This window comes from Convolutriloba macropyga, chromosome 2, assembly GCF_964194025.1.
Source record: "Convolutriloba macropyga chromosome 2, txConMacr16.3, whole genome shotgun sequence".
NCBI classification, from domain to species: Eukaryota; Metazoa; Xenacoelomorpha; order Acoela; family Convolutidae; genus Convolutriloba; species Convolutriloba macropyga.
Window position 1 is genome coordinate 78582694 of NC_134469.1, and position 16473 is coordinate 78599166.

At 35.6% G+C, this 16473-nt stretch overlaps 3 protein-coding genes across 3 annotated transcripts in view; 2 read left to right on the forward strand and 1 right to left on the reverse strand.

Moving 5' to 3' along the window:
- LOC142334744 (uncharacterized) overlaps positions 1–16473 on the forward strand; it is a 447170-nt gene that overhangs the window by 295963 nt on the left and 134734 nt on the right. The gene's annotated exons all lie outside the window — the stretch shown is intronic.
- LOC142334745 (pleckstrin homology domain-containing family F member 2-like) overlaps positions 1–16473 on the reverse strand; it is a 321367-nt gene that overhangs the window by 101980 nt on the left and 202914 nt on the right. The gene's annotated exons all lie outside the window — the stretch shown is intronic.
- The window catches only part of LOC142335490 (uncharacterized), a 44306-nt gene that overhangs the window by 2385 nt on the left and 25448 nt on the right, over positions 1–16473 (forward strand). Inside the window, exons 2-4 of the mRNA XM_075384015.1 lie at positions 1–143; positions 801–954; positions 8506–8642. The exon at positions 1–143 is cut by the window's left edge and continues 149 nt beyond it. Of these exons, the coding sequence (XP_075240130.1) occupies positions 1–143; positions 801–954; positions 8506–8642 (434 nt within the window). The remainder of the gene's footprint in view (positions 144–800; positions 955–8505; positions 8643–16473) is intronic.

Sequence of the window (16473 nt, forward strand, 5' to 3'; positions counted from 1 at the left end):
TTTTAAGTGCACAGCAAGAGGTAGCTGGACAGAGACAGTTGAACAAAGAGGAAGCCAGAAGGTTGAAGCAACTGTCTCTCAAACTGGAACAGGAAAAGAAGGTCATAAATCAACACAGGGCTACTCTGGAGAAAGATAAAGAGGTATGGCATACTAAGTGTATATTGGACTCCTCTTTTTCAAAGTACCGCGATATTATTGGATTGGACGAAGACCGCACGTATTGAATATGAGAAGCATGAGTTGATGTAGCTCAGGTTGAGATCCCATCCGGAAGTGACTGCTGATCAGACCAAGTCCAACGCACACGGTGTTCCCAGACAAAAATATAGGGTCTAGGATTTGGTTCGAGCTAGCGTATCCTGCGAACAAAACTGATCATTGATACTGAAAGTTACGTCTTCTGTCCTATAATACGATCTATTATTGGACAGTTTGCGTAATAAACGATATTTCTGGACAGGTAACAGATAGGTGTATTACTGGATTGTTGATGCGATTTCTAGTATAAATGACAGGTTTTGACCCTAGTGCTGCTGTATTAACGGATACAAAAATTTACAGAGATCGGTAAATAAATGAATATTACAACAAAGACACTATAACCATCGGGAGGTTATCGAAGCTCGAGGCAAATCCCAGTTGTCCATTTTTGAGAGGGCAATCAAAAATGTGTACCAATAATGTTTTTAGTGGAAAAACCAGAAAAAAATACTTAAAACTTCTCAAAACTATCCGTACCTTAAATTGTACCTTTTCGTCCAGTTTTTTTTGTATTTAACATTGCGATTGGCGAGCAGGCACTGCAGAAGGAGAAGCGCGAGGTGGGAGAGAGGAAGAGGCAATCCCAGTTGAAGGAGAGTGGGGTGGAGGAACAGAGGAACAGGAACGACAACGAGAGGAACCTGCTATCAAGATGGCACAAGGATCTCGACACCAGAGAAAAAGTCATCAGTTAGTAATCGACCACCCTTCAGATCGTAGACTTGCTTAACAATATGCCTTCACCATACTTTAAAAGTCCCCTAAAGTTGCTATCAACGCTGTGTTGAACCTTCGAAAAAGTCCAGACATGCAAATGAACATCAAACTGCTCATTTGTTTGTAAATGTTTTTTGATTGAGCATCCTATGCTTTCAACTCGCTTTCAACTTAAGCATCCTACATATCTCTGCATATTCAAAAACTGAACTTTGACCTTTGAACTCGTTATAGGACTTCTTGAAACGTTCACATTCCGTGCAACTTTTGCGGGTTAGACTAAAAATAACATTTCTCTCGCTAAGAGTTTCGCAGAACAATACACTAACTTTTCACATATACGTGTGTCATTTATGAGTCGGCAGAACGCTTGCACAAAAATATACTTTGCCAAAAAAAGTGTAAACTAAATCTATAACTTCGTTAAATTGATTACTGAAATGGAGACAAATTTTTCAAAAAATTTGCAGTAATTCGAGATTACACTTTTTTATGCTCTCTTAACTAATTTAGGACCAAAATCTGTTATTAAAAGAAGAGAAAACTGTTTGCAAGGAAGAAACACATTGAAATAGCATCATTTGCTAGCAAATTGTACAAAAGAATAAAAATAAATTGACTAGAGATAATCTTATTTTGAACATATTTATGAAATGAGAATTATCCCAAGAAAAATATTTGATCTGAAAAAAAAATGGAGAATGAAAACGAATTTTGATGCTATATTGCGCAAAAAAACTATGGAAATGTAAAAATTATAAGTCGAATTAGGTCATCTAATGTTTTGCTAAACATTAAGCTAACAAAGAGACTCCGTAGTGTGCGATCGCAGATAAGGTTCCAATCATTTCAAAGTATTTTTCAAGTATTTCTCAAAAAAAAAATTGGAGTATGAACAAAAAGATAACTCAGTGGATTGAAAAATTACGCTTTAGATTGACGAATTCTGCCAATAATAAGAAAACGAGTCAAGACGAACAGCAAAATCACGCAACAACAATAAAAAATAATTACATCCAAAATTTATTCCCGTTTTAAAAAACAAAAGTTAATAACAAAGTCAAAATTGCGTCAGATAAAACTGAAACTAAAGGAAATAAATTGTACTTCTATAGAAAAGATATGGGATGAGTACATGATAAGGCTCGGTAAAAATTACACAAAAAAATCAAAAACAGTAAAGTTAAGAACTTTGCTTATATTTTTTGAAAAACCAAAAAATTTAAAAGTAAAGAAAACCATTAGAAATCAACTAACAAAATCACACAGGTTCACGATTATCTATGCGTCTACAGAAGGGCACAAAGATCTGCGTTTATTCAGTTTTTTTGCCCCTCCAAATATTTTTGATGGTGCCTGCTTCAAACAGCCATAATGAATTATGTGACCTCTCATTAAAAAGGCTAGGTAAAAAGCAGACAAAAAGGAAACAGGGGCAAAACTAAGAAATTTTTTGTATTTTAAGAAAAAAATTTTTCAAAAATCATAAAAGCCATTAACTAGAAAGTGAAAAATTTTAAAACAATTTTTTGGCCTAAAGAAGCCTTTGAGACCTGCAGTTATCCAGAATTTGTTCACGTCTGAAAAAACACCGTCAAACATGACAAAAATCAAAAATTTTTAAACTTTTTTAAAGAAAACCCTTTTCAAAGCCTGTACAGTCATAAAGAATTCTCTAAAAACATTGAATTTACAAATAGACAAAGAAAGCAAAATTGCTAAGTTAAAAAGTGTTTGTTTAATAGTTTTGAAAAAAAATTCAAAGTCATGAAAACCATCAGCCATCTATTTTTATTAGAATATCAGCTCATTTATGTTTCCTTTAAAAGCCAAGGAAACCTGTCACTAAACAGGAAATTTCATACGACTAATAAGACAGAGTAAAGTCGACAGTTAAATACAAAACTATTAAGTTCAAATTCTTCTAGAAAGTAGTGTCAAAGACGTTACAATCGTAATCTATCTCTTTAAGAATTTATATACGATCAATTGTGGCACATTGTGAACGCCAGTAACGTGATGTCTGAACTGTCAATAATGCGATAATGTGACAAAACGAAAATGCGTGAAAATGGGGCAAACGCCAAAGTAATGCGAATTTTAGTAGTATCAAAGCCAGGGAACCATAATTTAACCGCAGAAAAGATTGAAGTTTTAATTCAATAGAAAAAAGAAGCGTTCCTTCTTTCCTGACACTAAGCTAAAATTAGAGCAAATGTTCAATAAATCTTTATTTATCCTAAAATCAATTATTTTTAAAAGTCAAAACAACCATAAGCTTTTATTTATAAAACTAGGTACATTATTTGGAGCTGTTTAGGAAGTCAATGGGACTTATCACTCGTGGGCTTTGATTTGAAATGTTCTGTTCTTTAATTAATATAAAAAGATTGATTATTTAAAAAAAACCGTCTGATTACAATCCGAATTTTTGTTGATTGTAACAGTCCAAGATTGGTCCAAAATAAGCGCTGCTAATGCTGTTTGTCCTCTAGGAACACTTAATTTTTCAAATGTTATAGATATAGATAATTTGTTGTTTAATTAATCAAACATAAATGCTGTGTTTTTGATACTCATCGAGTAAAGTTCGCAAAAAACTACCAAAAAAGTCAGCAAAATTTTAATTACAGAGCACTCTCAATGGAAATTGAAGCAGAAATAGCCCTTTTTTAAGAAGTAGCCCTACAAAGATTGTTTTAGTGGTTTTTGGGTGTACACCTTATCAAAGTGGACTAGAGAAACTTATTTCATACTGGACAAGAGAAAAATAGTCAAAAAAGAGTCTTTAAAAAAAGAAATCAAGAACACTATTTTTAAAAATTTTAACAACTTTCAGCAAAATTGAAGAATTTTTAGCCAAAAATTCCGTAGAATGTGAATGAAAATAACGCAAATCCGTCTAATATTCACATTTATTTAAACATCCATAACTCGCTCTAGAAAACGAAATTCACGAAATTTTTTTTTGGTTCCATACTCTACGCTGGACGGGCTTTTTAATGATACCAGTCACATTTCTCAACGATGAATTTATCGATCAGTCACAATTGCTTGAACAATAAAAACCCATTTGAGTGTATAGTTCCTCCCCTCTCAAGAGGGGTCGGAACAAAAAATACAATTTTCGTGTTTGAAACAAAAATGCATCGGAAAAATTGTTGGAATTTTTCGCTCACTAATTTTTGGACGTAGTGAGATGGTTTCTATAACTGGACTGTAATCCTTTTTCTCAAAGTACTTCTGAAAAAACTTTTATGCCTAATTTTTATTATTGCTAAAAAAAAGTTATCATTTTGGCCAAAAATTTTCAAGGTTTCAGCTAGTTGCAATTCTTTTGCTGAGCTTGGAGTTTTTCATGCAGACTAATATCATAACTTACTTGATTTTATTTCAACATGCACAAATTGTTCGCAATGTTTTTTTACGCACGATGTTGAAACATACGCAGGAAAAACGTCTTTCTTACATTTACCGTTTTTTATCAAAAAGAATTTGCACAGCAGGAGTATTGTGATATTGTGCCTACTTGTTACTGCACTTCGGCATGGGTAAATGATTATCAATTACTGAATTCCTTGCAGGTTCGTTTGCAGCAAATGTCCAATATGGCAAAATTTGAAAAGATTATTGACAGCTGTTTGCTTACTTAGCTTATTAACTATTAAAAAATGAATGTTGACAGTTAACTCTGTTATCACATATATGATCATCCATCATAACAAAGAGGCTCGGTAATGTGCGTACGCACATCGCACATAATGTTCCGAACCCGCTCATCCACATTCTTGACTTAATTGGCTACCAAATGATGAAGTGATAGAAAACTTTCATAAACATACACATCGTTCCATAAACAACCAATGGAATACGATAATGCCACGCTAGAGGGCCGATGAAAGTTTTTGATAATAGGACTACTACAACGAACAATAATAAAAAGCAAACACCAAACATTATTTACGACCAAAACTTGATGTCTATAATGAAAAAATAGTAACAAAATCAAACTCGCATGAGATAAAAACCAAAGCAAAACAATTGAACTTATAATTCATTACAAGAGATATGGGACCTGTCCACAACACGACTGGTTAATAGGTCGACAAAAAGAGCAAATAGGTACGAAGTTGAATGAAGTTGAAAAATACTTTTACATTTTTGAAAACAACTAATTTCACAGTTATTAAAGTCATTAGGTATCAACTGAAATCACTAAACAGTTCTTTTAAATCTACATAGGAAAAATTGAGTCATATCATTATCCAATGTTCGGTTTCGGAAAATTTCAAATCCAATTGGATAAACAATTATTGTTATAATATAAAAAAAACCAAAAATCCTTTGAAATGTACAAATATATAAAAATCTGAAAAATCTCATAGTAACAGTAGTAACAAAGCCAAGAAACATTGGAGCTAAAACCGTTAGAAAGAGTAAATTATAGCTCACTGGAAACGGGTTGTGGCCTATGTTTGCAGAGGTTGAGCTACAAATTGACCAAAAAAATTATTTAAGAAGCAGTCCAAAAGCCCAAACTTGTTTTTGAAAATGTATATTTTCAAAAGTCATAAAAGATTTAGCATTGAGAAAAAGCGATGGATTAAGTTTCAACACCTCAGGAAGCCACTTGGGCCTGTTAATAATTCGACTAATTAACGACCCAACAAAAAAAACAAATACCTAAAGAAGCCAAAACTTTCTGCATGACACTATTCAAAGCACCATAAATATAAGATAATACCTACAGGAACTGTAAAACGTCATTTTCTCCTCATCTTAAAATCAGCCAGTCTCCCTTATGAAAGGACTTGTCAGACATGAAAACAAAAAAAAAACGAAATATATAACGGTATAGAAATTCGAAAAGTTTTTCTGAAACTAATTGGTCGAATTAATCAGTCACAATGTATAACCAAGCTCGAAAAAATGTTTGAATCAACAAAAGTAATTTAGTTTTCTAATGAGTGAGATTGGGTTACTTAGTGACGAAAAAAAAGCAAAAACGAGAAATGTGAAAATTTTTTTGAAATTTAATTTGAAAGTCATTAAAACAAACAGCTATAAACTGAAATCTTTAACTAGATTGTCTTATACGTCCTATGGAAGCAACTAAGATCTACTGTTAGCGGGTATATAATGAGTACAACAACGAAAAGGAAGACAAACATGGGAGAAATGAAAATTTTGTTAGAGAGCTGTTTCTCAGCCGAAAAATTATAAACAATTCAACAAAAACAATTAACATATCCAGATACACCATTTTCTATTTTTTGCATTTTCCCACTTACTTTTTGTTTTAATTGGACCCGTTAAAAATGCGATAAACTGACAAGGAAACAAAATGAAAAAACAAACTACAATCTATGATGAAAAATTTAAAAAGAAAAGAAATCGCGTAGTACGAAAATAACGAAACCATAACTTGAATGAAAAACCGTTACCACCATTATTTAATTACTCACAGGAAATCAGTTTCTGCCTGTTTTTAGTGAGACTTCGCTTGAAACTGAGAGAAATAAAATAAATTACTGGCAAAGTTCAAAAAATATTCAAAACAATTATTTTCAAATTCATAACAGACATTAGATAACAACTAAAAAAGTTGTTTAGGTTCCTTTATGCCTCCAAAAAACGAACTGGATCTTCGAATGGGGACAATAAGTCTTTCAACTACAAAGACCACAAGAAATGAAAACAAAACGCCAGAAAACAATTGCTCAGGGCCATAAAAACCATGAGTTTAATTGTAAAAACATAATATAGACTCGATGGGTCTCGTTTATTGTTAACAGTATCTGTCATTAAATCAGACCCGATTTTAATTTCTTGTGCGTTATTTGCATAAAACGTATTTACATAGCGGAAATGTTTTGAAAAAAATGTCGCGCCACACTAAGAGGCTTCTAAGGCCAGCGTGACTTCAACTGGCTCTTTTTTGAGCTTAAGAAGAATATGGCCGCAAATTTAAGGTGTCTACTTCCAGCAAAATTGAAGCAACTGGGCTACAAAAGACAGTTTTTTGACGAAAAATGTCTGAATTCAGAAAAATTTAGCATAAATTTTAGCCAAAAAACTCAAATCCAACATTTCAGCAACCCTCCTCTATCTTTAGAGGTGAAATCACTAACACTGCAGTTAACAATTTTAACTTATTATAGCAAAATTGACGAACATTTGGTCAAAAATGACAAAAATTTGGTCAAAATTTGAATAGAAACACCTGAATAACGTCTCATACTCATAAAACTTTAAACCTCGATAACTCCATATAAAAAATTGAAAATTGAAAAAAATATTTTGAATTCCATATTCTACGCCGGACGGACTTTCTAGTGATACCACGCACAACTCTCTACGATTATTATATCGATCGGCCAAAATTGTCTGAACAAAAAAACCCATTTGAGTATATAGTTCCCCCCTCCCCCCCCCCCCTCAAGAGGGGTCGGAACAGCAAATCAACAGTTCAACGAAACAATTATCAACTGTCCATTTCATTTCTCCTCACTTGAAGTAGGACTTTTTTGCTATTTGGCTTTGTTCTCCTTTGGCCATGCAAAAGCAAAAACTCGTGATTAGAGGAATTATCACAACTTAAAGGGAGCTCAATTAACATCTTTATAGGGAGCTCAAGAAAACACTAACAAGATTGAGTAAATGTACGCAAGTTTATCAAAGTCTTGTGCTTGAGCGTAAATGATTTTATTAATTTAGAAACAGGTCTCTACGAAATCTCAGAGGCTTCGTATCAGCACAGTTGATAAATCTCTTAACTATTTTTTGTTCGGTATGGAAAAACATTTAATACCTCAGCGCTTTGCTAGTGTACCGATTACAAAATGCATGACTTAAACCTTCTGCTCGAATAAAAAATTTTGTCGTAAACAAATCAAACAGTTATTCCTTCAGTATTGAGATCTTTGCGATCTATAAAATTTGCTTTTAAGTTTCACAGACTTCATTAATGACTTTTGTAAGACACAGCTACGGTACTTTGAGTGCAAAAATTCGGTACTTTGAGTGCAAGGTACTTTGAGTGCAACTTTGAGTGCAAAAGTGCATATTCAGTTATATATGTTTGTGAAAATTTTCCATGATTGTTTGGAGGTGTAGATTGAGACATATCTGATCGAAATCTTAGGAAGATGGCCAAAATTCACCTCATTTAGAGCATTCACCCCAAACTGTGTGAAATTTTATCGTCATTGCTTTTTTTTCTACTATAATTGCCGATACAGCGCATACTTTTTGCCCGGATCTGAGCGTCATTAAAATTCAGTACTGAATCATAAAAATTTTATTATGAATTTTACTATGCGCAGAGCTCTGATCTTGACACTCATTAGACATTTCATGATAAAAATCAGTGTAAAATTCTGGGATTCTGCTGAACATTATGAACCTCAGAATCTGTATTTTCTATGATCAGAATGAATTTTTTGTCTGTTTTTGCACTGAACAGCACCATGGTTGCTTTTTTTCTCTCCACCCATGGAGTTTTAATGTGGGCGTGCATTGCAGGTGAGAAGGAGAGGAAACTGTTGAAACAGCAACAGGAGTTTGAGGAGTACAAGAAGGAGGAGATGCTATCTGTTCACAAGCAGAGACAGGCAGACATCGACGCTGTCAAGGAGGAGAATGACAAATTACGCACTCAGGTATTATTACATAATAGGACAGTAGACAATTACATAATAAGACAATTACATAATACAACGGTATTACATAACAGGAAACTTCTACACCGGACAGTAAATCGAATGGACAGCAGAACGAAAGTGATGAAATTTCTTTTACTTGGGAAAAACAATCATCGAAAAATAAATAGAACTCATGAACTCTCTTCTAATTTATAGTAATTAAAACAGCCATTTATGGTTTGAAAGCGATAAATATTTGCTGTGAAAGTGATTTACCGCCTTGAGCGTTTTCAACTCTAAAAATCGCAATAGTCTTGAGGTGAAAACGTTCCTTTTCACTGCAATTAACAAAAATCTTACGATCAATCTTCGTCAAACCACCCAAGTCGGACGGTTAGCTGTTACAAGATTTTTCAATATAACTCTCCGATCTTGAAGAGAGTCTTGCAAGACAACCGTCCATCTTGTAAGACTTTTGCAAGACAATCGTCTGGCAAGAACCACCGGAAACATGCCTTAGTAGATGCATGAGTCTCTTTAGCTTCTTTGAAGACTGAAGAATAGGTTTGTTTAGTTGTTTAGTCCTAACTATTGAACTCATATTCCGTTAGTAGTAAGTAAATACTGTCACAAGAGAGGGGGTGTTATCCTACGATACTTAAACATGGGATAATAGGGGGTTATCCTAGACGGAAAGGGATTAACTTTCATTCTTTACCAGATGTGATTATGTAATACTATTTCCAAGGCGGCAAACTTGTTTTCGGTCAAACAGCCAACTTTGTTCTAAATTCAATTTCGTTTCGAAAAGAGCTGCAAGTGAACAATTTATTGAAACGTATTTTAGCACTCATAAACACAAAATTTACACGGTTAGGAATTCAAAAGGCGCAGTTTGGGCAGTTAGGTACAAGTTTATTGTCTGCGCGCAACTTTAAATGCTGGTTCTTCTTCATAATCGCTACTACTTTCACTGCACTCATTAGCTTCATAGTTAATGAATGGGTTAGGGGAGGGAGAGCTGGAGCTGGTGGTAGCATCAAAGTCTACAATATCATCGCTATCAATATCATCCTCGTTAATAATACTTGTCATTCCAAATCCCGGGTCAGGTGTTTCCCATTCCTTCGGGCTTTCTCTTGTTGTTGTATCCGGCACAACAAAACTATTATTATGGTCCCAGTTTGGACTCAAATCTAGGAGAAGGTGAGCATAATTTTCCACATTTTCGTAGTCCCACTCTACTTCATCGCTATCCCAAGAAAAATCTTCGACTCGGCAGTGATCAACTTTATAGTGGCCAAATGGTAGTGTTTCAATTCCCCCGTTCAAAAAGTGGTGTTTATTATCAAAGGCAGAGAGACATATTTTATTTGTTGAAACCGTTCGTAGAACATGCTTTTCCGAAACAATCCTTGTATTTTCAGCGCGCAGTGTACAACCAGTCACAAGTGTATTATTGTAGTCTGTATGTCGAAGCAAATTTTGGGCTGCTCTGGTTATTCCTTTGGTGGACATTTTTCGGTTACCTATGAAAAGAAAAAAGCAGTCAAATCATGACAATCATACAAGGTTAGTTGTTACTTTGTTAGTTTTTATTTGAATCATTAAACATAAATTAATCACCAGCGGAAGTAATGCTGTACAGCTTTGGCTTCAGACATATAAACTCTTTTATATAATCCCCAGCAAATTCGTCTTTGAATTTTAAGACGACGCGTTCATTTTCTTCACTGTACAGTTTGTGATCTTCTGGGTAATTTGAGAAGTCAAACTGATCAAAAACATTGCTCTCCTCCAGTTCACGGTAGAGATCTTCACAATTGATCCGGTATAGCAAGCTATCAGTATCACTATAGAGTAATCGACAGTCAAATGAAGATCGCATTGTTCCCTAGTGAAACTGACACATGTAGTATTTCGCTAGATCAAGTATTGTGGCCCCTACTATCGTTGGTTTATCCCAATAGATTTTTCGTGGGCGAGAGGAGAGAGCTGCCATGTTCTCGCCAAACACTTTGAATTTATCAAACTCAAACTTGCTTACTATGGTTAGGGTTCGTCTTGCGTCTCTCGTAAGCTCGATTTTCATCCGTCGACGTTTCGATTCGCATTTTTTTCCATAAACGGCATTGTTCATTAGTTTATAGAAACTCTCCTCAAATTTATTCGAAGCCGCTTGTCTCTTCTCACTGTTCAGGGTTGTATAGGGTGTTAGCCAATTGTTTTGAGTAAACTGTAGCACACGATGCATTTTCCTAACCACTAATCCCAAGTTAACATACAGTTTCAACAGCTTGTATTGCAGCACATAATGTTCTTTGTCGAAAAAAGTCTGCGACAGTTTTGGAACTTTAGAGGGGAGTAAGTTATGACTCTCTCGCAAATTTACTTGGTAGTCGCTGAGCCAATCATCCTCAACAATATTTTTCGATGGTGCGTGGGGGAAGTCCTGATGGTAATCGTGTAGACTTGCTGGATAATGCAAGTCGACTTCCTTGAAGTAACCGACAGGGTTATCATCAGGACAGTTTAGTATCTTAGCCAGTGTAATATCAGAATTTAGCGTAAAATCTGACTGAGGGAGTTTCTCAATCTGCATGACGCCACCGTATAGGTTATTGGCGTCCACGCAGAAGCCAAATGTCGAGGGTTGTGAAGAGTCATAATCTGCCAAAAATTTATTATTTGCTGTAAACTTTCTCATCTTGTAGACTGAACATACTCCCCCACGTAATGCGCCTTCTATCATATCGAGGTGCTTGCGTTCTGTAAGCAATTCGACTTCTGCCTTGCATATTCTCAATGATGCTTCCTTAGCCATATTTGGCAGTGTGTAAAAGTGCATGCAATTGAGTTTGTAGGAGGAGAAACTGAGCTCTCTGTGGAACTCACAAACGCATGCGAGAAGAGCGCAATCGGTTTTCAGGTATGCGTCGTGGTAGTCTTGTAGAGTTTCACAATTCAGAGTGTTCCACATCGTCTTGGCATGGTTCAAGTTTTCTTGAGTTATTGTTACTGCGTTTCCTTCTAAAGTGTTACGCCATTCATTAAGTGGCGGTAGGGATTTTTCGCTGAACTCTTCTCGACCGCTAACATATGAATAGGGGTAATATCCTTTTTGCTGGAGGAGCTTCAATTCTGTTGAGGTTAGGTTAGGAAAAACAGAAGCAAGTATTCCAAAACGATCTCTTGGTAAAATGTCAACCAACTTTTCGAGAGACGAATTCATCATTTTGAATGAATCAATAAACCTCAGATTTTCATACTTTTTGATCACTTCCCCCATCATCTAGGGTTATCGTCTCCACGAGCACTCCAAAGTTCATGGAAATGTATTTTTCATCAGTAGATGGAATTACCTTTATAGTGGTCGTTGGCTCACAAGATTGCAGGGCTAAACAAATGTGACAAAGATCATAATTTTGTATATTATGTCCCACCACAGGGGTAAAGTTGACGTTCCTTCGTGCTCGGTAGCATTTTTCATGAGCCCAGCCTAGAAATTGTCCGCTGTAGTGGCAGTGATCCAGATCAATTGACGACTGTTCATCATTATCGTCAAAGGCTTTGTTACATAAACCAACCTTCGCTAGCTGCACTTTTCGGATACTGACTACGGTCACCTCTGAAGAAAGGAAAAGCTCGTTTGCGTTTGTATATATCCTTGGCTAGTATGTGTAACATGTTTACAAGTTTAGTAATGCAATCTTCAGAGCTGTCCACGTGGAAGAAGATGGGTTTTGTTGAGTTGTGATCAATTACTGCAAGAGAAAACCCACAGGGCTCGTGTTTTTCAATAACTCTGGTGTATGCGGTGTTTCCAAGGGGGCGTGCATCCGGCTACTGGACACAAGAAGGATTCGAAGTCAAAGTAAATGACTAATGGAACAAACAAGGTAGCAGCCAAGTTTTTGATTTTTTTTCCCGGAGCTGGTAATCGAACAACAGCCGGCGCATTTTCACAGCAGGTCTCCATATGTTCGGTAAGCTTTGCAAGGCCTTCTTCACACAACCAGAAACAATTACGGCAAATATGAAACGCAAAGCGGAATTTGGTATTTCGGAGTTGACAGAAAACTTTAACCAAGTTGGTAATCAATACATAATGGTAACAGTCAGCTTCGTATAAAAGCAATAGATCCATTGTGAAGTTTGAGACAAACTTTGACAATCTGAGTGGAAATAAGTCTCTACCATCATAACCAAAAACGTTGATTCGAACTTGATTGCAATTTTCGAATTTATTGATGTCTTCTAGCCACATGGGCTTATCGAAGTGTCCAGTTGGCTGATGAAGGTTGGCTTGCTTGTAGGTTTCGGGTGAAGTTTTGTCTGTGTTGTAGTTCCTTCCTGGTCGATCTAAGCTAATATTGTTGTGCATATGATATGCAGCAATATAACAGTAAAGGAAGCAATTTGCGTCCTCATGGTAACAAATATTAAATAAACCGGGGCAATTTTGTAATTTTGAAGGTAATGCAATGAAAGAAGAGCCGGTTATAGATCGGTAGCGGGCAAAGTTCACATTTACTTTGATAACTTTCTCAAGCACCCAACCACTAACATTAGAAGCAAATGTCGTTAGCACTATCATAATCTTCTCGACCATAGTCCAGAAGTTCTCACTGCTAAGTCCCTGACAGTAAACGGGTGTCATGAGCGAATTTGCATAAATTTCAATAAGTTCATCCTCCTGATCTTCGTTTTGACTTGGTTTTCGGAGTTGAAGATGAGCACTAAATTGAACTTTTTGCGATCCTTGTGAGAGTTTTTGTTCTATAAGCGAATCGATTTGTGGTTTATGCTGGAGCATAAACTGAGCAAGGTCTGTGTTGGCTTGGGTTGTTGATGGCGGCAGATGGTAGCTCTGAAGGGTACCATTAAGGGCAGTTTTAGCCGGCGCTTGAGTTGGTTGAAATTGATCGCCAAAGACAGGTAAAGAATGCAAAGAACTCATATGCTGAGCAAATAGTCTGGTGTCGTTAAAACCCATATAGCAAGACCGACAACAGTTTGTAAATTTTGGATGACAAGTCCTCATGTGTTGTTCCAGTTCAGAAAGTATTCTACAAGTGAATGTACAAACACAACAGGTAAGGACTTGTAAACCTACCTTTTCGGGGTGGTAGCGATGCTCATGGCGAGATTGATTTCCCCTGTTAGCAAAAGTTGCCGAACAATATTTGCAATTGAAACCATAGTTGGAAAATTCAAGATTCAAAAGTTAGCAGAGATAATGACAACTTTCGTAGACATGTAATTCAACTTCAAATGGCGAATTTCTTTCTATTCCACACGAGTCTCTTATAATAGGCGCGCAATTTAAACTTTCAAAATTTCCGAATTTAATTGGATAATATGAGCGCGCGTTTTGTCCCAGCTTTAGTCAACTACTACGAACATATCAAGTTGAGTTGAACTAAAAGTAGCGCTTTACGTTTCCCACTGAACAACACTGACATGATAAAACTTGTTTGAGATTTTCGAATATTTAGTGCAATATACAAAAAGAGGGTAGTTCTTTTTAGTTTTTAGCTATATGTGATGCGACAAAACATATCAATTGCAACTTTTAATTAAATTTCAGGTTTAATTAAAGTAAACTTTTATGAATTTTTAATGACATTTCAATCAAATATTTTAATCTTTTTTCTTCATTTTGATAGCTAATAAGCTCTAATGAAGAGGGAACATTTGTGTTTCAACCTTTTAGATTTAATATTACACTTCAGTAGCCTACCTAAAAAGAAAATTTCGATTTGATTTCATCAGAATTTTTGAAAAACATTCCAAAAACATCGTTTTTTCAACACTTTGTTAAATTTTAAGTACATGGGATGCTTGGGATGGTTATGATGCATAGTAATATTACTGTCGCGGTGTTTGAACAGCTAATAAGTCCACTAAAAGCAAATGAAATATTCATTTTTTTTCGCTTAATGTTGCAAAAAAAAGCGATATTTGTAGTTTTTTCACTGTAGATACCGATGGGTGCGTCTGACGATGTTGGGCGTCATAAGAAAAAATGCTCCCCGGACACTAAAACGTAGAACCCGACAAGAAAAATTCCCTCATCTTTATCAGGAAAAAAGTTAGGTTTTCTGTCAATCATGATCAATCAATGTCATCACATGACAGCTAATGACAAGCCCCCTGTTGCAAGCCTTTTTCGATGACAGCTGTTATGAGATGATTTTGTCTCCAGCCCCCAAAAAATTGGTTTTTTTTATGAAAAACCTGGTGTATCATTATTATTTCGGGTACTTCAATTGCTAATTAATGCCAGATGTTAATGAGACGTTAATGTCCAGATGTTTTGAAAATCGGTGAAGGAGCCGTTTTACGGCCCTGACCCTTCTGACCAAAAGTGACAAGCATGTATCAGTGATTACAAATCCATTTAACAGAAATTGGAATTTTTTTTCATTAATTACTAATAAGACTAATTAAGTGCTAATTAGATGTTACTTAATGGTTAACTGTCTCCTGAAGGATTGAGATTAAATTGACGAGCGTTATGAGCTTTTTTGTAGTACAGTGTCTGATAGTATCAACCCAATAGTCAGTTTCGTCCCAACTATCTGTTGGAGCCGATTTTTTTGGGGTCAAAGTTCACCATGAAAAACAAAAAATTTTTTTTTTCGTTTTTTTTTCAACTTTTTTCTTTGAAAAACGTGCTTATTTTTTTAATCATATCGATAGCCCACATTAATCGCTTGGTAATGACGTTCAGGTTTTGAGTTTTTGTTCCGTCGAAAAAATTTAGTCGGCAAAAAAATGAAATCTCATTTTCAAAAAAAAAACCTTTCTTTTTTCCTCTTTTTCGCTGAAAAAATGATGTTTTGCTAGTTTAACTAACACCTCAAGGTATATCCAACAGGAGCGCTGGTATTTTACCAGCATACCAAATACGATTTGCTAAATGAGGTTTTTGTTTGATAAGGACTTTATGCATTTTTTGAAGCTTTTGTTCAAACCTAATTTTACATTTTAATAGCTTTCTCAACAAATTTTCTCTCAACCAATCGGAAGCTTGGTTGCTTCCTGTTATATAATACCTTCTGAAAATGTTTGAACAAGTCCAGTTTCGAAATTTTCTCTCAACTTTGTCTCACTAAACAGTACTGTTTTTGTGAACATGTTTGAACATGTCCATTTTCGAAATTTTCTCTCAACTTTGTCTCACTAAACAGTACTGTTTTTGTGAACATGTTTGAACATGTCCATTTTTGTAAAATTCTGATTCTGAATTCTGCTAGCTATGTAAAAACATTAAAAGAAGAGTGTCAATTAGCGAGCTATTCACAAAAGATAGTAACACAACACACCAAAGGGCAAAGGAAATATAATTCAAAATTAAATAAGTTGTTAGAGGTCAAAAACGTCCATTAGAGAGTCTTCGTGACTTCGTTTTTTTGGTGCTGCACATACTACTGGAGTTTCCGAGCAATTGGGTGTCTTGACATCGGCTGAATTTGTTTGGGGTTCTGGTTCTCTGAAAGTTTGAACCAATTAAAATATTGACATCAAACTGACTTGTATTTGCAAAAATGTCAGAGATCTTGTTCTTCCTCTGGAAATCCTCAAAGAGTGAGGGGCTTGGGGTTGGAGTAAAAGTTGGGCTTGGATCCACAGCAGGAGTTGTTGGAACACTGACTGAAACACTCGGTGGCTGACTCTCCGGTGAGGATGGTGATGATTTGACACCCCACATATCGCCCAAATTTTTGTAGGCTTGATATGTGCCGAGTTGATTCTCGAATAAGGGCACACAATCGCAGTCGTACCTGTACAAGATACGTCTCACTTCCTCCGGCAAAGTTTCTTCAGTCGAATGCATTTGTGG